The 20441-nt window shown below is 45.3% G+C and overlaps 1 protein-coding gene across 4 annotated transcripts in view; it reads left to right on the top strand.

Annotated features, from left to right (window-relative positions):
• Positions 1–559: 559 nt before the first annotated feature.
• ALG9 (ALG9 alpha-1,2-mannosyltransferase) overlaps positions 560–20441 on the top strand; it is a 20275-nt gene continuing 393 nt past the window's right edge. Inside the window, exons 1-14 of one of the 4 annotated variants that reach the window (XM_084495752.1) lie at positions 560–766; positions 1314–1452; positions 1649–1783; positions 2575–2645; positions 3530–3618; positions 4570–4705; positions 5078–5165; positions 5307–5412; positions 10133–10255; positions 11922–12076; positions 13896–14025; positions 14763–14910; positions 15220–15349; positions 18176–18306. In XM_084495752.1, coding sequence (XP_084351878.1) covers positions 660–766; positions 1314–1452; positions 1649–1783; positions 2575–2645; positions 3530–3618; positions 4570–4705; positions 5078–5165; positions 5307–5412; positions 10133–10255; positions 11922–12076; positions 13896–14025; positions 14763–14910; positions 15220–15349; positions 18176–18306 — 1688 coding nt within the window. In that variant the 5' untranslated portion in view covers positions 560–659. Of the gene's footprint in view, positions 767–841; positions 1011–1313; positions 1453–1648; positions 1784–2574; positions 2646–3529; positions 3619–4569; positions 4706–5077; positions 5166–5306; positions 5413–10132; positions 10256–11921; positions 12077–13895; positions 14026–14762; positions 14911–15219; positions 15350–18175; positions 18307–20441 lie in introns of those variants that run through there. The other 3 variants (XM_084495753.1, XM_084495755.1, XM_084495754.1) reach the window with 3 other exon arrangements.

Below are 20441 nucleotides of genomic sequence, written 5' to 3' on the forward strand. Positions count from 1 at the left end.
CACCGTGTTACAGCTACAATAGATGCGGCTGCTGACGGGGAACTGCAGTAACAAGCTGGGTTACAGGAAACCCATTGGGTTATCCTGGGTACCAACAGCAGAGGTGGATGCTAAAAGCTCTTTCTTGTCACAACTTTTAAGAGAACCAACTAACCACCACCAACTCATGGTGTCACTGCAGGCGTTCCTAGGCTATGCTGGGAGACCTGCGGCTGCTGCAGCCCCCAGGTAGTTCTACTACTGGTGGGTGACACTGGTGATAAGGGGGTGGTTGGACCAGGTATTTTAGAGTTTTTTTCCAAGTTTAATGATTCTGTGATTGTATACTGGATGTGCTCCTCTGCACTGCAGGCATGGGGCTGAGGGGAGCAGCCTCGCCTCGAGGGGTGCAACTACCGCAGGCAGCTGCAAGGGGCTGAGGGGACAGGGCAGGGTCTGAGGGCACAGGGCAGGGTCTGAGGGGACACGGCGGGGCTGAGGGGACATGACAGGGGCTGAGGGGACACAGCGGCGGGCGGAGCTCCCCCGGCTGCCCGTGCAGGCGGCGTGAGGCGGTGCCGGGCCGTGCCCGCACCCGGCATGGCGGCCGGCGGCTTCGGCGCCGCTCCCATCTCGTCCGCTGGAGGCAGGGAGCGGGCTGCCGCCTGCCCGCACTCGGCATGGCGGTCAAGGGGGCCCGGCAGCGGCCGAGGGCAGGAGGAGGAGGAGGAGGAGGCGGCGGCGAGGCGGGCCGGCCGCGTTCGGAGGCGGAGGAGGCTCGGCTGGAGTAGGCGGCAGGGCGGCGGAGGGGGAGCGGGATCCGGCTGAAGGGGAGCGGCGGCCGCCGGGGGGCTGCGGGCCGGGCTGGGCTGTGCCGCTTCTGGGGGTTTCCCTCAGCGTCCCCGCTCCTCCCGGCCAGGGGCAGAAGCCTCTGGCTGTGGGGTTTTGCTCCGGCGTGGTGGTGGTGGGGTGCTGGGAGTCCCCGGGATGGTGGTCGTGAGGTGCTGGGGGTCCCCTGAGGAGGGCAGAGGGTGCGAGAGGCTCCCCGGCGTGCACGGTGTGAGGGGAGAGGGGCTGCTTGAGGTGATAAGGTCCAAGAGGGTGATTTGGAAGTGTTGCCCTAGAGATGTGGTCAGGCAGTGTGGGGGATTCAAAAATAAAATTATTTCTTGGCCCTTTGGATGGCAGTCAGTGACTTTCTGCATGCAGGTTCTTGTCAGTTCTTTGCTTGCTGTCGCATAACTAGCCTTGATATTGCTAATGAGTTGTCTTGGTGCGTATTTATATTCTTTCTACTAAGTTGTCTTGCTGCATATTTGTATTCTTTGTGCTAGACCACCTGGGAGCAAAGCAGGACAAGTGTGGGCCCCTGAAGGATCAACGGCATTCAAGTGTCTCATCTCCGCCAGGTTCTGTGCAGCTCTCCTGAGCAACATCTCAGACTGCGATGAGACGTTCAACTACTGGGAACCAGTAAGTAGCTCTGTGTCCTTGGAGGCACTTGAGAACTTGTAGGTTGTCTGCAGAAATGCAGATTTTCTTAAAACCTTTTGCTAATCGGTGTTTTTCAAGGAGAAACATACTTAAGAATTCATAAGTGGGAAATGCAAAACTGTCTGCTGCGTGATGCACTTCATATATAACTAATATATGTTAATCTCCATTTCAGACACACTACCTCGTTTATGGGAAGGGGTTTCAGACGTGGGAATACTCTCCAGCCTATGCCATCCGCTCCTATGCTTACCTGTGGCTCCATGCCTTACCAGCGCTGTTCCATGCTAGAGTTCTACAAACAAATAAGGTAAATCAGATGCGTCAAAACTGCTTTTTTGATTATTTTTTTTAAAGTGCCTTTAGTTTGAGTAAAACAGCTGCTTTGTTTGTTGTCAGAGTTACGAAATGGTAAGTCTACCAGTGCTGACATCCCTGTAAGGATTTGCAAGGGTTTGTGAGCTAACTCAAGAAGAACCAAGGAAGAGTGACTGGGAAATTTCAGGGAAGCTGTCAGGCTTTGATTTGATTGAGAAGTTGTCCCAGAAGGGTTAGTGGTTTCTTGGCATTTTGAGTGTACCTGGCAGCCACAGGCTGCCAGTTTTACTCTGGCACTTTAGAAGGCCCTCTTGTTTTCTACCCCAGATATCAGTAGCTGTTTAGATTTTTTTTTTTTTTGTTGTTGTTCAATAGACTGTAAGAGAAAAATTAAGATTTTGCAAGCTGTATTGCAAACAGCTCACAGGAATACTTTAAAAAAAAAAAAAAAAAAAAGGCACCAAGTACACATTCTGCCATACTTTACATGTTTTTACGTGTTTCTGCATAACATGAAACAAAGGAGGAGTAGTTCTGATCAGTCTAGTGGACTGTGTTATCTTTCTTTGCTGTAAAGGACTTTAGGGTTAGAGGGTAGGCCCTGAGCTGCTGGAGCTTTAGCCATCCCTTGGTGCAGGATCTGGGCCTGTAAGAGCAGCCTCATTCACTGCTGCCAGAGTTGCTCCATGCTGTTCTGAAATTTTGCAACTTGGTCTCTCTTGTTAGCAGTAGGTGCATAAGCTTCATTGCAAATCTTGTTCTGATTTTGGGTACATCTCCTAGGTTCTTATCTTCTATTTCCTCCGATGCTTCCTGGCGTTCCTGAGCTGTGTTTGTGAGCTCTACTTCTATAAGTGAGTATTAGAAGCTGTCTACTGTGAATGCTCTTCAACAATGTTAGTAGCATATCCAGTTGTTACCACAGGAAATATACCCTGAAGCTGGTGTGCAAATGTGTCTGAGTTAATTGGGTTGCTTCACAGTGAAACTTCAAGATATACGTTCTCAAAGGAACTTAATGAAATATTGGTGAGAATTCTACTGTCGGGACACAATTATATTCTTGGATCTGCCACCCACATCTCTTTAGCGTTTTGTTGATTACACTTTTTTTTTAATGATAGGAGCAAGCAGAGTGGGAGTGTAAACTGAGCTCTGCTGCAGGAGACTGGTGCTGCGCTTGCTAATCGCAGTGAATTTTAGTGGAATGTATTAATTGTTGCTCTCTGTAAAGTATGTTCAAGCTCCTGCTTTAGTGGCTGTCAACGCCACTGGTTGATACAATTACCTTGACTAATCTGGGCTTTTACTTTTGCCTTCTGCCTCTTCCTTTGTGGCTTTCAAACTGTTACAGTGCCTGACTTTTTGTTGGCAATGGACTAGTTTTAAGAGTGTGAGCTGGGGCTTTTTGCACAGTGGGGTTTTGTGATGGGTATGAATCTTAGACTGAGAAGATCTAAAGCAGCACAGACTCTCTGTCTTCTTGAAATTTGTGCAACTAACACTGGGAGAAGCCAAGTCTGTTCTGGAGTTTTGCACTAGTGTGGCTTAGGAGGATCCTAAGTCCGCCTCTGGCTTTACATTTGAGGTTGCTTTTGGCAGCTGAGTAAAGAGAATTGCTCAGCTTAAAGCTCTTGAGATGCTCTCTGGATTGCTTCTGGCTCTGCCTGCATTGGGTACTATTATTTCACATGCTCAGGTTCTTTCAGTAGTTTCTAATTCTCTTTTCTTTCCTTAGGGCTGTGTGCAAGAAGTTTGGGCTACATGTGAGTCGGCTGATGCTGGCCTTCTTAGTTCTCAGCACAGGGATGTTCTGCTCATCTGCAGGTGGGTCTGCTGCAGCAATGACCTTGTCCATAGAAGCCAAAGACAGCTGCAGAGAAGAAAATCTGCAGCACCAAAATATCTCTGGCAATCAGCACCCTGTGTTGGAGAGCTTGTTGCATTCTCTTGCAGGTGTTTCTCATGGCAGGTGTAATGACAAAGCATTGATTCAAGTGATGTTCCTTGCATCACCCTAACAATTTCCAGGGCATGTTTATTTCTGTTCTCTACAGTCTTTGTGCTGTGGGCCATGCTTTTTAAACAGGATGTTGGCTGGCCTACCTTGAATGTTTATTTGACGGAAGCAGACATGGTCCTCTTGTATTTTGGCATTGTCATCTGCCTTTCTGTCCTATTCCCTGACTGGTACCCTTATGCCAAGCCAACCACTGTAAGGCTGATAAAACACTTGCTGTGGGTATTTAGTGTGAAGACAGGTTTTGAGGAAAGGTTTTCTGCATTGTGTGCATTACAGAAACTTAAATAGAAATATCACAGGTTGAGTGCTGATATTTCATATTTTGTCCTTTTTTGCTTATGCTGAATGGAGAAAGGACTTTTCTTTAATTGTTCTCACAAGGCAATAGGCCTCTTCATACTTAAGTAACTTCTCACCAGTCTGTACCCAGTTGTTTTTTGTTTTCCTAGGAGATTATAGAGGGTAGAGCAAGTGTTGCAAGTGGCTGTTTACCTGCAACCGTGGATGCTGTCAACTGGTTACCACTGCTGGGTGCTGTGGGGGAAAGAGGCCTTGGTACCTAAAGGGATTATTTCTGGCCTTGGCAGAACAGTAACAAGAACTTTCTTTTTCTGTTTTCACTGACAAGAGAATTGGCAATATAGCAGCCCACCTCCAATGGGATGGGTGAGAGGATTAGCCTTATTTTGGCCTTTGCAGTTCTCTAGCTGTGGAACAGCTGTGCTAAGAAGCCATTTTTTTTCTTTGTGTTGCAGCCTTCCTCCCCAGCAGTTTCTGCATGTACACCACAGTGATTGCCATGACTGGCTGGTACATGGACAAGACCTCTGTGGCAGTGATGGGCATAGCTGCTGGAGCCCTTGTGGGCTGGCCCTTCAGCGCAGCGCTTGGGTAAGGGGAGGAAGGCTCAGGAACTTTGTACTTTGCCAAATGTGCTATGTTGCTTGCCTGTTTGGGGAAAATGTAGGGGCTGGAGAGAAAGAGGAGGAAACTAGCAGGGGCTGAGCAGCCAGCATAGTCCAGGATCAGTGTGACAGGCTTCCACAGCCTGATTTCTTTGCTTTTGAAAAGCTTAGCTTCGGAAGATTTTCATGTTCTAATACACTGAAGATAAGATCTGAGTTGGATGTTGGGAACGTGGAGTAGTAGCAGATCCCAGCACAGTGATGGTTTGCTTCCAGCTAATGCCTCATTTGCTCTGGGGCAGAAAATCCTGCAGTGGGGAAGGAATAGTCTCTGGCTGATACTTGGTCTCTCTTTCAGGCTTCCTATTGCCTTTGACTTGCTAATACTGAAGCAGAGGTGGAAAAGCTTCTTAAACTGGTGTGTGGTGTCGTTGATCCTGTTTTTGGTAAGTCCCTGTAAAAGCACAAAGGGGTGGATTGGGCTTGCAATAGAAGGAGCAAGTTCCATTAACAAAATCACACAGAGCTGTTGGGCAGTCCAGCCAAAAGCTGTTGGCACTCTACAAATAATAGCTGCTTTCTTTCAGGTGCCCCTGGTAGTTGTGGACAGCTATTACTATGGAAAACTGGTAGTTGCACCCCTCAACATTGTTTTGTACAATGTCTTCACCTCTCACGGACCTGATCTCTACGGTGAGTTGAAGATAAGATGAGGAAGTTGACAGTTTTCTTGCTGCTGTCAGGGCATGGTGACCCTTGAGGTTTTGATCTCTGATCCTTTCTTTGATGTATTCCAAATCAGACACCCTGCAAGCTCCAAGGGGATGCAGTTCCAGCTTTTTGCCACAGGATGTCTGTCTCGAGCTGGAAATTGGCAGGGCCCTCAGATTTTCTTCTGTCTGCTTCCCCATGTTGTGGTTTAAGCAGCTTTTGTTCACTTGGAAGTTCTGTAAACTATCACGAGACATCTCCGCTGTGATATGGGGTTGTTGAGACCTGTCAGTAGCAAACTTGTCTGGATGTAATGCGAGTGCAGTGGGAGCATGTGGTCTGTGTGTGCACGTGTTTGGGTCAGCTTTCATCTGGTTCTTGGCTGGTGTTGTTCCTCACAGATGGGCCCCAGAACTCTGAGCAGCTAGCAGCAGTGCAGAACCTATAGTTTCTTCCTGTGCACGTCAGGTCTCTACAGACTTCCTGCTTCCATGCTGTGGCTTAAGTCTCCTTGCTTATTTGGCAGTGTGTGGCCTGGGGTTGGCTGGAAGGCAGGATCTGAGGTTACCATAAAGGCATCTTCCAGACTGCAGAGAAGGAAGAAAGGTTAATTACTACACCTGCTGCTGTTCTGGCAGTCACGCTGGAGGCAGGGCCAACTTGACTCATGCAGACAACACTTGAGCTCCCCATTTCCTTTGGATGAACGAATTGAGGAGAAAACAATCTTTCTGAAGACTGATAAATTAGTGACAAGTAGTGATAATAACACTTTGGCTCTCCTTGCTGTCTTCTTTCTATAAGCTTTTTTTTGTTTTTTTTTTTTTTCTTCATAAGCAATGTAAGAATTATCTCTGCTTCCCAGAGGAAGAGCTGAATACAGAGCAAGGAAACTGCCTTACTTCTGAAGGGGGACAGTGGGAAAGGCAGGATTAACATTTCATTTTATGTAGTTTTATGGAAGCAAAAAGTGAGAAGAAATGCAGAAAAGTTTCAGACAACCTGTATTTATAGAAATTATTGCCATGGGAAATAACTAAGCTGGTGACTTCAGTAGGATCCCAAAAGGAATTAGAAATAATTTATGGATGTCAAGAGGAATCCAAGTTGTCATCAGTGATACCTAATTAGCAAGCAAATCATCTGCCTTTCAGGGGTTCCTGGGGACTGGCCATTTGGGATGCTGGGTGAGTTACAAGGTCTGAACCTTGATGGCAAGGCTGTGGTGCTTGTTTGGGAGCTACTGCTGCGCTGGGTTGTTCTTGTTCATGTTCTTGATGTCTCCTAGATATGAGAAGTAGCAGAGCGTTATGTTTCTAGGCTTCAGAGGGCTGGTGGTGACCTCAGGGAGCTTAGGGTGCAAGGTCTCTGTGATGTCTGTCATGTTTTTTCAGCCCCATAAAGGTATTCGGGGAGGAATTGAGCCGTGGTTAGTGGTGAGGCTTTCTGGCAGTGCCCCACAGGCCGTATTTGGTGCTTCATTTGAAGGGCTGTTTTGGGTGATGCTGAGTGGTGATTTGTTCCTTGTGCTATGGCACAACATGACAACAGATGCTTTGCCATGGTCCTTCATCTCTTCAGGAAGGCTCTAAAGTCTGTTGCTGTGAATTTTCTGTAATGGAAACTCCAGGTTCTGTTTCTGATGGGTTTTGGCATGGGCTCATGCCTGACCTTTTCCACACTGGTGCATGAGTTGTTTCCAGCAGCCTCCAGGGACCAATCTATTCTGAAGTGTTTTATTCATAGTGACATTCATATAACATCCTTGGGCTAGAAAAAGAGCCTGCTTGAACCTGCTCTTTAATGCGGTGTGGCCAGGACAACAGCATGTGTTTGGGGAGCTTCAAAACACTTGGGGAAAATAACACTGCGAGGGGAGATGAAAGGCTGGCCAGTGCCTTTTGGCTTTGGAACAGGGATTTCCCAACTTTCACATGATTGGAGCAAAAGCTGCTGCAGGTTGCAGAATACTCAACCTATATCATCTTCAGTGTAAGCACCACAGTTTTTATTTTTATTTTTTTATTTATTTTTATTTTTGTGGTTTGCATGCAGACTGGAGTCCTGAAGAAAAGGCTTTTGTAATGTGTACTTTCTGGATTAATACAGTCTACGCAATAAAATTTTCCCTGGGATGGTTATTAGGTTTCTACAGCCAAGGAAAAGTAGCTGCTAAGCATATATCTCTGTCTGATTCTGAGGCTTTGGGGTATTTTTGTGTGCCTGTGTCTCAAAAACACTCAATTCACAGCAAAGGTTTTCCTCCAGTTCCTGAGATCAGAGCCTGGGCTCTGACTTGCCTTGTGATTGCACTCGGGGAAGTTTTGTTCAGCTCAGGTGAAATGTGCTGGAGCTGTTTATGTGACACCTTGCTCTGTTGAGTCCTGGTTCTTAAACAGAAGGAAAATAAATGAAATGCTGAAAGGAGACTGTTAGTTATGCTAGGGCTGAATCAGTCTTGCTTAGAATGAGAGCTGTGACTCGTGATCAAAGTATTGTGGTTTAATTTCTGCTTAACAGCTGAGCTACAATGCCGGGCTGTATGTAGGCTTTTAGCCTGTGACAGACACAAGGTGAGGGCCACCTTTGCTGGAGCCCAGTCCGTAACACTCCTGCTTTGTCCTGAAGCAGCCTCACCATCGCCGTGATGAAGCTGGAGCATGGCAGTGTGTTAAGCTCTAGCAACTTCTCTGTAGTTTGATATCCAGAAGTGCTCCTGAAGCCTGGGACAGAGCATGAAGTTCAGAACAGTTTCTGGCTCAGTGTCTGACACTGCTTCCAGTTGTTTTCCTCATGGAATGGTAGTACTTTGAGCTGTGGCTAGGGCAGGGTCTCCTGAATGGCTTCATCAGCATCTCCTGCAGCCCACGTCTGCTCAGCTCTGGCATGTGGGGTGCTTACAGGAAGCTAAATCTTCTGCCATGGTCTGAAGGTGATGCTGTGGAAGCATCAATCTATTCCTTGAAGATTTGGGACTTGGCTGTGCTGGGCAGCTTACCCGTAGCCTAAAAATGCTGGTGGGTAACAGTTCACATCAGTTTAAGAGAGCTTCTTTCTCATGATGAAATCTTCTGTGATAAAGCAGCCACAGCTTGTAGTGGGAGTAAGGAAGCAGACTGTGGTATCCACTTATAGCATGTTTGTTTTTATAGGGAGAGACCTTGTTGCTCTAAAGAACTTTTAACTAGTGTGGCCTAATCATTGTTAACCCTTCTGGAAGTCCTTAGAAACCTGTTGTGCTGCCTCAGAAGAGAATCTGGAGGTGGCAGGGTTGAGGAAATAAAACCAAGCCCTCTTCATACATGCTTGTAGGTGTCCACTGGAAGATGTACAGCGTGATACCCCACTGCCTCAGGATTTCCCTCTACAGACATCCTGCTCAGCAGCCCTGATTTCAAAGGAGGGAAACATGCTGCAGTTCGTGCCCATTGCTTGATCTTTTAGTCTCCTGTATCCCGTATGCAGACTTCTAGACTGAGGATTGTACTCCTGTGGGACTTGAAAGAATTAGGCAGGTGGAGGGAGAAAGAAGGTGTTTTTTTTTTTTTTTTTGTTCCCTTAAGGACCCTTATTTCCCAAAACCTGAACCTGTAGTTGCAGTTTGCTTTCAGTGCTAACAATGAAATGTTTTGTACATAAGCATCAGTTGCTTGGACTTTGCTGTAGTAACTCCAGCTTCATGTTCCTGATGTTACTAGTGCAGCTTCCAATCATGTTTAACTGTAGGAGCTGCAGAGGTTTTGGGTTTTCCTTGCTGCTTTTCAGTTGTCTGATTAATTTCAACATGGACCCTTTTCAAGTGGCTCTGATTGCAGGAAATTGCTGTGGCATGTGACACATGTCACAACAGTGCAGTGATTAAAGCCCCGCATGTCATTTACTGACTGATTGAGCTAATTGCGCTGAGAAAGTGGCAAACGTGCAGAGAGGAACCGGCGTTCCTTATTGTTTGGGATTTTAAACACCAGGAATTAAAAGTCAAATAAATGACAGCCGGAGTGGAATTCATCAGTTTGCATCCTTCGAAGCTTGCAACCAGTACCCAAGTATGTGATCTTAGGAGGTGGAGTTGGCTTGCTCCTGTTAAAACGTATTGAAGCAGGGAAATTTGAAGTGGTGTTGACACTAAGGAGGTACCAAAACCTGGCGGCTGGATGAACGGTAGTGGCAGAGTCTTTGGGGTGAAATGTGAGTGTGAGCTCTTCTGCCATTTTCTGTTTCTGCTCCCACAGAGTGTACATCGCCACTTCAGAATGACAATTATCTCTTGTTAACATTAGGTGGCTTTGCGTTGTATCTGTTGCTTCTCTGCAACTAGAATGAATTTGGAGGAGAATTTCCTGGCTTTAGGGGTTACAGCCTCTTCTTTCTGCGGAGGCTCTTAATGCGAGGGTGAGTTCTGTGTTGCAGAACTGGTTGCTGGACAAGGCTGACTGTTAGAGTTGCCTTTGATACATGAGCAGCAGATGTAAAGTTTACTGTGACCCAATAAAAAAAAAAGGAGAGAAAAATAATTTCAGAAAAGAGAACAATCTTCTGTCCATGCCCTTTCCATTCTGTGGTTTCAGTATGTTTGCAGTGGGGAGAATTGATGTCTGCTGCTGCTTCTGTCTGTGTTGGGCAGAGAAGGAATGAAGCTGCTGTGACATCCAGATCTCAAACATCCTTATGTTCGAAAACTTTTTCTTTTTTTTCCCTTCAGGTACCGAACCCTGGTCCTTCTATTTCATCAATGGCTTTCTGAATTTCAACGTGGCATTTATTTTGGCGCTGCTTGTGCTACCGCTGACTTATCTGATGGAGTGCCTGCTTCAGAAATTTCATGGTGAGTGCAGGATAGCTGTGAGAGCTGAGCACAGAGAGCCCAGATTGTAAACCTTGTTAGTAAAGGCAGAGCTTGTCTGCCAAAGAGCAGCTTGCCCTTATTGGAAGTGAAACTAGGCTCAGGGAAAGTTTTGGGAATAATAGCGCAGTTCCTAGAGCTCATTACTCAGCTCAGTATTAACCACACAGTGGAATTACTGTGTAGAAAGAAGAGGCAGTGAGATATATCTACTGTGCTGTCTGCAAAAGGGCAGGAATGTGCCTTTTTCCTTTAAGGGCGATTCCTGTGTTTCCTGTCTTCACCTGAAGAAGAACATTATGTTGTCAAGGCTAAACTGTCCACACACAGAGTGAGCTTAACAAGTTGTACAGTGTATGTAACCTTCAGCCAGAAATACCAATGCATTAGCAGTAGCCCTGTCAGAGCTCTAAGGTGAGGAGGAACCACGTACCCATGGCTGTTTCCATCTCACCTGCAGCAGGAAATGGCAGCCTTGCTGCCAGCTTCCACTGTTACTTTTTTTATCTCACTGCCAGGACGTTTACTGCAATAACTGGGAGAACAGGGCTGGTTTTAGGCTTTTTCATTGCTGGGGCTGAGCCTGCACAAATGCATTCTCTGGTCTGTGCTGCTGCCAACGTAGGGCTTGAACCTGGGCTCTTCTGTGCTCTGCAACTTGCAGAACTGAGTCCTCTGTACAGAGGGTAGAGAAAGGAGGAGCTAGAATATTCCCTGCTTCATTATGGGGCTTTCTCCTAAGTAAAATGACCTCAGTTTGAGTACGTGATGTCTGGCAAGTGACTGTAAAGAAGATGTGTTGAAAGTGTGGATGTACCTTTGCTGTTTGCCAAAGGAAGATTCATTAAGTGTCAGCTGCACCCGCCGGATTCATCAGGCCAGTCAGGGCTCTACTCTGGGTTTTACTGAGTACAAGAAACAATAATATCATAAGCCTTGCTGAAAACGGATGTTAACAGGTATTTGCTATCTGTCTTTTGGATATGACTGACATACTGTCAGAAACCAGTAAAAGCTCAGCAGGAGATGCTGTAAATGCAAGATTTCCAGCTGTTCACTTGGGGTTCTTGTTCTTAACAGCAGGAGCCACTCTGCTGAGTGCCTTGCTCTTATTGTCTGTGAAATGCTGTTAGCTTAATTGTTTAACTCTTCTGTGGGGAGTAGCATGGGGGCAGAAAAGGGATTGAAAATTGTCAGGTGCTGTGGAACCCTCCTCAGCGTGACTAAAATTCAGGGTAATTGTTGTTATTTTTGAATCGGTTATTTCCTGTGTTGAGCAGAAGGTGCCTGAGTGATCTCTTGTGCTGTTATTTTTGTAATGAAGCAAGGAAGGTTGTGGAAACGCCAGTTGCCAAAAAAAACATTTGCAAGCAAGGGATAGATCCAGAGGCGAGTCTTCCTAATCTGGGTTGTGCAGCACGCTACGCAGTGGGAAATCCAGAACTTCCCACTGCCTGTTTAGATGGGCCAGTTCTGGATGGATTTGGTCATTTTGGATTCAGCAGCCTGATCATTATTCTCTGTCTTTTAAAATCTGTTGAGTTGTGAATGTGAGAAGTGATAATGCACCTGGTGGGTGTGTGTAAGAGCAGGAGTAGGATAAACTTCTGATTACATTGCTGCTCTGCTGAGTGTGTGTTTCTTTCAGTTCAGAATCTGGGCCGTCCCTACTGGCTGACGCTAGCTCCTATGTACATCTGGATCGGCATCTTCTTCAGTCAGCCCCACAAAGAGGAGAGGTTTCTCTTTCCCATCTATCCCCTCATATGTCTCTGCAGCGCTGTAGCTCTGTCTGCTCTTCAGGTAAGTTTGTGGATTGAGAGGTTTAGTACTTTCAGTGAGCTCATACCTTTAGGAAGCTGCTGGCTCGATTCTTTAACGTCGCTTCCCAAAGCTGTAAATTGATGTAACAGCAAAAATATTTGGGACTTCCTTCCCCGAGCATCATACGGAATGAGCTAATCCAATAAGCTTGGCCTTCAGTCCAGACTTCTTAATAACCTGTCTGGACTATTAAAATCATTGTCTGGGATTATATTAAGTGGTAAGCAGTCGAGAATATTTCCTTAACTAATTATTTCGTGGTGAGTTTGAATTCTGCCATCCTCCGTGGGAGGAACTCTTGTGATGTTGCAGCACCAACGCAACATCTGAGGGATGTCACAAGGATTACTAACTTGGTTATAGCATCGTGGCTTCTTCGTCTGCTGTTAAACAAGATTTAAGGGATGGGAATTTGAGTGTGTATAGGAAATGTTTGTGTTTTATTTTTTGTATCCTAGTAGGAACCTTCACTGATTTGAAGAAGTATTCTTGTTTAGGCATCAGGAAATTATTTGGGGCATTTGAAGAGCCAAAAGTAAAAACCAATCTCAAAGCTTCATAGAGTAAAGCATTCCGAATTGATGTAAACCTTCCCAAAACTCAAAATTACGTCTCTACTCTGTGAAAGAGGCACAAGAATGCAGTCACTTGTCCCTGCTGGAGCCCACTGCAGCTGTTCTGCCATGACCCGTCTGTCCTGCTATGCCCCACTGCTGGCTGTTCCTGTCCTGAGCTCCCTGCTGGTGTCCCCTGCATCCCTCAGGCACTCTCACCCCGCCCCAGCTAGTTGCAGCTCTGGCTTTTGATTTCCCAGCGTTGTTGATGCTTTGCAGAGCTAGGCTGGAACACCCAGATGAGTTTCAGCCCTTGTGTTTGTTTAAGGATTGAGCTCCATAATGTCAGTGGTTTTGTCTTTGGCTGAGAATTACTGTGTGCTGTCAAAAGATTGATTGGAGGGCAACAGCTTAGGACATCTGTCAAACATGGCTTTAGGAAACTCTAGTGTGTATTTCTGTAATTCATATTCTGACATTTTGTCCAGTATTCAGTATCTAGCTGAGAATTTAATTGAAATTCCTCTAATAGTGCAAGCTTGTCAGAGAATCCACTGGGGGGAAAAAAAAAAAAAGAAAAAAACATGTGGATTTGGCTATTGTGAGAAAAATGCAAACAAGGCAAGGGGAGCAGAAACCAGGTTAGGACATGAAGTGAATGACAATTCCTGCAGAAAGGCAGAACGGGGGAAGGGACCGAGCCAAGTGCTTAGTGCAGTTCCTCCTGGCTCTTCCTAGGAAGGCTTTTACATTAGAAAAACCTAAAGGGCTGTTTCAAAGCTGCCTGCGTTTAGGGGTGTCTGTAGGATGTGCTGTTATGTTCCTTTATCCACTCCAAAGCTGTAGTTTGTGTAGGTGGGGCATGCTCCTTTACTTAGGAAGTCTGTCCACCGTTAAAAATGGGAACAGCCTGTGTAGGGAATCCTACAGGACGCTTCTGAAAGGGACTCTAGCTGTTGGTTCACCTGGGACCAGCCAAGGTGGGGCCCTGGCAGAGGGAAGGCACTTCACAGCTTGACTAGAGGCCGTCCTAGGGCAGAGAGCTGAAAAGATTAAGAGATATGAGATGTGACTGAACCATGTGGCTTTCTGTGTAATTTTGCGGGTCTGAATGAAAAAATGAAGTCCCAGACCAAAGAACTGGTGGGCGATGCATACGCTGCTTTAACGTCCGTATGAAAAACATGATTTTGATAAAATTTCAGAGTCTGAATAACTTTGTCGTCAATTTTTTCCTTTCTCAGAAGTGTTACCACTTCATATTCCAGCGCTACCGCCTGGAGCACTACACAGTCTCCTCCAACTGGTTGGCTCTGGGGACTGTTTTTCTCTTTGGCCTTTTGTCACTGTCACGCTCAGTTGCCTTATTCAGAGGTGGGTATTTTAGACTGCTTCTGCGGTTTCTTGGGCATCAGTCTTGGCAGGTCTTAAGGCCTGCCAGAGTTGTGCTGCTTTGACTGTACCAACACAGGAAAAATCTGGCAATCTTGAGTATGTGGGTGTCATTATTGCAGGAAAAGGAATAAATACTAATGGTGTCACCATTAATGAATGTGTACATGTGTGTATGTATGTATTACTAGAATTAATCAGTTAAAAATTTGTTGCTTTTCACCTTCAGCCAGTACAACTATAATGATGTAAAATGTGCACCTAGACTTGTATTTAGGCAGATACTTACAACTTGTAAGTATATGATCCCACTTGAAACAAACATTTTCGCATGTAGAACTGTGAGAATTGGGTGCATTTCTCCTGAGTGGAGATGGATTAAGTATGGCTGTGATCCTTAAGTGCCTTCTTGGCTCACAGCCATGCAGCGAGCCTTCCCACCTCATCAAAGTTAGGTAGCAGCAGTGGTTTTTGCATGGTAGTAGCCACTGACAGTCAGGAGAGGAGAATGGGAATAAAGGTGTTACGGTACAAACACCTCTAGCATGTTGAGGAGCTTTAAAGTCCAGCTGCTCAGCTTAGACAAATTATTTTATTCATTGTTATCAATTTTTAAAGAAACAACAACATATATATATTTTTATTTATAGTCTTTCCAAATAAGTCATTAAAAATTGTCTATTTCTTCGGACTTATTTACAAATTCCTGCCTTCTGTAGGCTACCATGGGCCTCTGGACCTGTACCCAGAATTTCACAGGATCGCTACTGACCCGAGCATTCATACTGTGCCAGAGGGGAGACCAGTTAACGTCTGCGTGGGAAAGGAATGGCACAGATTTCCAAGCAGCTTTCTCTTGCCAGAAAAGTAAGTTTTTTAATGTAAAAGATATGAGTTGCTGAGCTCCACAAGGAGGGGCACTTCACATAAGAAGGATTTATGGGAGTAACCTTCAAGACCTTGTATGTTTGTCACCAGCATATCCACAACAAACGATGTACAAGTTTGGTGTCAGCAGATTGTTGGTCACAAAGTAAATTTGCAGTGTGACTGTCCTAGCAGTGCTGTCTGCCCTCAGGAATGAAATGTCCTGGGTTATGCTTTTGGTTTTCTCCATGCTAAGTGTTACTAGCTCCTGCAGTTTCCTGCCAGGCTTTCTGACGCTGTTCTCTGCAGTTGGCAGCTCCAGTTTATCCTGTCGGAGTTCAGGGGCCAATTACCAAAACCCTTTGCCAAGGGACCAATGGCCACACGGATCATTCCCACTGACATGAACGACCAGAACAAGGAAGAGCCATCTCGATACGTAAGGATGCCGTTCCTGTTTTCTTTCCCTTACCTTACCACTTATATTAATACAGTGCCTAGAATTGTGGTTGGATCTCTCCATTTTGTGTCCCATGTCAGTACCATTACAGAACAAAAACGGGCTCTCTACAGCACTTTGAAACTTCCCCATTTGTGTGAGTCTGGTTTCTGTTTGTGCTTTGTCTCCCTATTTTTCATTTGAAGAGGTTAAAAAAAACGAGTAAGAAGTAATATTTCCTAGTCACTGCAGTTTGGGGCTTGTTATAATGTTACTGTGATTACAGGAAACTGACCTGAATTAGTTTGAAATCCCCAGCAGAAGATGTTTGTCACTGAGCAGGGATCAACATTTCCTTAGTACTTTTATTTTAAAATACAGATATATTAATCATTTACAACAGAAGAGGAGGAACTTAATTTGGAAATCACAGAAACAATTGCAACAGTGCTTTTCATGGGAAGCCATTTGTGTATTACTGTCATGCATTACTGACTTGTTACAACTTTTTCTTGCTTTATCTAAACAAAAATGGCACATGCATATTCATGTTTTCCAAATTATTGTTAGCTAATTTCTCTGGAATTATTTAGCAGCTTAAATCTTAGTGGTGTGCTAAATACTAGGTATTTAGGTATCCTTCTCTTTTTTGCCTCGAGGGTGAATGAGGGGAACTGTCAGTATATGCATAGTCCTTTTTTCATCGTCTCCACAGCTGGAGAGCTGTGCTTTGTCCATCAGAGTCCAGGAAGCACTCGTGTGCAGAGCATCGGGTCTCTGCTTTACCTGAGAGGGTGGATCCTAGCTGAAGACAATGGACGTGCACTTTTTTATTAATTTTTTCACATTTTTGGCTTGTTAAACATTCTACGAACACTTGTGATCTCCTCAAAGAAGCAGCTGGAAGGCAGCACTGTAAGACAGGAGCCAACTGTGTGGTAAAAGCCGAGACCAATGTGCTGAGTGAAAGATCTCTTCCTTGGAGCTGTTATGTAGCTATGGAAGTGGGAAGGAGGCGTGTTCCCACCTGAGAGACGCTGTCTGCCGCAGTGCATTTCCTTTACGAAATCTTCAACTGTGGCATATTTTTAGCACAGACAGTTGGCTGGCGCAGAGCCTGTGACTAACAGAACAAAATACGCTTTTGTTTCATGGCTGCTCCTTAATGTCACCCTCCAATTTTGCTATTTCTCATGCAAAAGAAAGGTCCAGGGACATGTGCAGAAATTGGCTACTTCATGTGAATTTTAAACAGTTTTAAAACTTTTGCTTCTGAGCTGGTAATACCAAGAAAACACGATCTTGCCTCAAGTTTTAAGCAGCTTTTAAGGACTGCAGGCATACCCACATTAAGAAAAAAAAAATAAATAATTAAGTAGGCACTAGAAAGAACCATCATAGCAAACAAATACAAACAGCATGAATCTGTTGGCCCCTTAAAGGGGAGAAAATGGTTCAAAAGAATTGTCAGAGCCATGGACATCTTAAAACCAATGAGTGTTTGCAGAAATGAGGCTGAACTCGGTGTTTCAGCTGTAAGCATCTATTACTGCCCTGCTTGAAAACTGAAGTAAATTGGAGTGTTTCTGTTGCTGTGGGACACTGGGGGGGAAAGTCATTTGACCTTCTTGTTTTTGCAATTCTTCCTGAATCATGTTGAACAGCACTGAGCTTGTACTTGTGCTACCGGGGAGGTGGACCTGTCTCTCAAACTGCTAAGGAAGAGTTTTATTTCTTACAAAGATGTACTGGGAACTGTGAAAGTCTGTCCTTTTTAATCAATGATTTGTAGGGGGTGAAGAATAATAGGCAAGAATAATAGGCAACATAGTTATTAAATTGCATTAGATCCAGCGTGGGAATTAGAATTCCGAGTTATTGTGGCAAAGTGGAGAAAGCAACTGAAAAAGATGCAATTCAGCATGAATGGTGCACTGCAGAAATAACCAGGTGTCCGCCTGTGGGATGAGGAGCAGCCTGCTATGCACAGGTCCTTCAGGAAAGGATGGAGGGCTATGATGAATCAGAAGCTGCTTCCGACCCAGTAAATACCCACGTGTTAGGGTATTTGCAGAGGATCTTGTGTGACTCGTGTTTTGCTGCTCGGTATGGAACATCATGAGCGTGCTGCCTCCCAGTTCGCAGTCAGGATGGATGTGACTAACGGAAGACATTTCAGAGCAGGCCCATGAGAATGATCCCCAGGGGTAGCAAGCATGACTATAGAAGGAAGAGTGAGTAAAAGAGGGCTGCCGAGCAGGCAAACCGTTTTCAGATAACAGAGCTCAAGTATGTAAAAAGAATTCAAAAAAAAATAAAAATAATTCCTTGTTCATAGTGTAAAACAAGTAGGAACAGGCAAAAACTAAGAAAAGAAAAAATTCAGTTTAGACATCAGGAAAGCTTTCTAACAATAAAGATAGTCAAGTCTTCTGCCTTGGGACCTTGTGGAGTCAGCATTGTAAGAAGTTTTTAGAAGCTTTTTAGAGAACCACAAGGCAAAATACCAGCAGAATTGGTTCTACTGCCTCAAATTTCCCCCTGTGAGTTGACTGTTCTTTGGTAAGAGAGCTGGCAGTGGTACTTCGTCACACAGGCAGCCCAGGACTTCCCTCCTATGACCAGAGCAGCAGTGATAGCTTTTATTCCTGCATAAGGGTTTTACTTGAAAACATTACAAATATATTACTATGTATCCTGCAAAAAGCTTTTTCCCTGTTGCTTGAAATATAAACCCTCTGTTACAGAAAAGGAACAGCTTGTGTAAATAGACACCTGCACCCAGAAGCCTACAGGAAATAAACAAGAATCTTTCTCTTTCTGCAGATTGACATTTCCAAATGCCACTACCTGGTGGACTTGGACACAGTGGCTGAAACCCCGAGGGAACCGAGGTATTCCTTGAACAAAGAAGAGTGGGTGACCATTGCCTACAAGCCATTCCTAGATGCTTCCAGGTATGTTTTACATGTTTGAGGAGTGAGAAAGGCTGGCAAATCTGTCAACTAATGTTTTTTGCAATTATTTGCTTACAACAGCTATACTCGGGGAGGAAAGACACATTGTCAAAAGCCAGCTTGAAATCCATTCTCCAGTAGAGGCAGCTTGCTGGTTACAAGGAACCTTTGTAAAACTTGTATGCTGAGCATTAATTACCTGGGTGGCCTTGGAGTGTTACGCAAGCTGGGAAGGGTGAGGATCAAGGATTATTTTTAAAGGACTCTTCACTATGCACTTCTTGCTGATGTAGTGGGTTTTGTTTGGCTTTTTAAAGGAATAAGGTGCAGGCAATCTCCTCCCAGCAGACCTGTGAGTCTGCTGTTGTTTCAGCCAAATTCGATAGGCAGGTGTAAGAGCTCGGTCTTTGAGACTGCCTTACAAGTTAAGCTGGCAGGCAGGAGGCAGACTCGGTGAGTGAAAAGCCATCGAGGTTTTTTGGCATCAGTGAATTCCTGTAAGGGTGCATTTAAAATTGGGTGCTATAAACAAGGTCGAGGCATCTTTTGCCAGCCATCCCTAACAGCACGACCGAGGGAAGTTTCAGAAAGGCTCTTTTTGGATTGCCAGCTTGGGAATCTTTCTGACATTATATTTTCAGTTCCTACTGGAAATTTGGCCTGTGGAAAAAAGTGAAGGTGAATGTGTGAGTAAGGGGCTCAGGTGGAGCCTGGTGCTCCTGGGGCTGTGGCTAGGACTCTCAGACCCTCCCTTTACCACAATTTCCCAGTTGGACCAAAACTCAGTGGTGGTATTTAGACACTTCACAAAGTGAAGCAATCGCCATTTCTATACCCTAAAGTACCAGATGAGTGGCAAAAAACTGGCTTACAGAGGATCCTGGATGTTGAAAGGAGGCAGACTTACAGGTAGAGGTGGGACTTGGGGATTTTTGGAATTTCACAGTTCCTGGGCCTCTCTGCAGGTAGACAGTACTTTCTGCCTCCGTTTCCCCTCTCCAGCATGGGACAGACACTGCTCCCTCTGTCCTTTTGTCTAAAAAGAACTTCAACAGAATAATGCCTGGTGCTTGTATGGCACCTCATGTAACAGGACCCTGGTACTAGGTGGTGCTGTGCCAGTGCAATGAGATAGCACCAGGCTTCTCCTGGATGCTTTTTTACCCCAAGTTGCAGGAGATCAGGAGCTGCTTGTACTCGGATGCGTTGCAGTAAGGATGTCCTAGGACCCTGGGAGCCTCCTGGGAGGTGTAGTTCACGGGGGCAGTTCCTGCCATTGTTTTTTCGACTGCATTTTTTACAGAAATCCAGTGCTGCCTTACAATAAGCAGAAAAACCACAATTCATCTTTGTTCTGAAAGATTGACTTGAATTGCAAGTCCAGAACCTTGGCTGTGTGTATTACAGTGACAGGCGAGTATGTGCTGGATCTGCATCCCATCCCTGACCACTGGGAGTGCTGCAAATCAGATCTGAGTGCTGCTGCTGCTTTTCCAAGCTCTATGTAGATGGAGTTAGCCGTGAGCTATTGAGCCTTAGCAGACATACCAACAAGTTGACCTCAAAGAGATAAGGAGATAAGCTTGAATGCAGAGGAAGGAAGACTCTGTCCAGCCATGATTTCAATACATTGCTAAAAAGTTTAAATCTTGCAGGGTTTGGTGTTGCTGATGGAGGAAATTGGATTGCTTTTCTCTTTCACGTTTAAGCTTGGCTTTTACTTGTAGCTTGCTTGGTAAAAGAATGCATGTGTTCAAAATGTACTCGACTAGCACAGCTCCAGCAATTACCAATCAAACATAAGGTCCTAATTAGATACAGCCATTAAGCCCTCCTGCTTGAGTACTCCATTGGCCCCGTTGTTGTGAAGTGCTGCGAAATGCCAGCTCCCAGCACGAGCAGGGCACAGGGCGAATGCTGGCAGCAAAATGCCTCGTAGGCTTTAAGGCAGTCTGTCCCCATTAATTCAATACCCTCAGCAGAAGATCAGCACAACAACACCTTCCTGACCTCTATCCTCCTTGATCCCACTGGAGTGGGTAGTGGGCAGGCTGAAGAACGGTGGTGATTCCAGCTGGTGATTCTGTCACAAACCAGCTTTGGTCCCACCAGCGAGAAGAAAATGGGACTGGGCT

Source organism: Aythya ferina (assembly GCF_964211825.1).
Source record: "Aythya ferina genome assembly, chromosome: 22".
Lineage (NCBI taxonomy): Eukaryota > Metazoa > Chordata > Aves > Anseriformes > Anatidae > Aythya > Aythya ferina.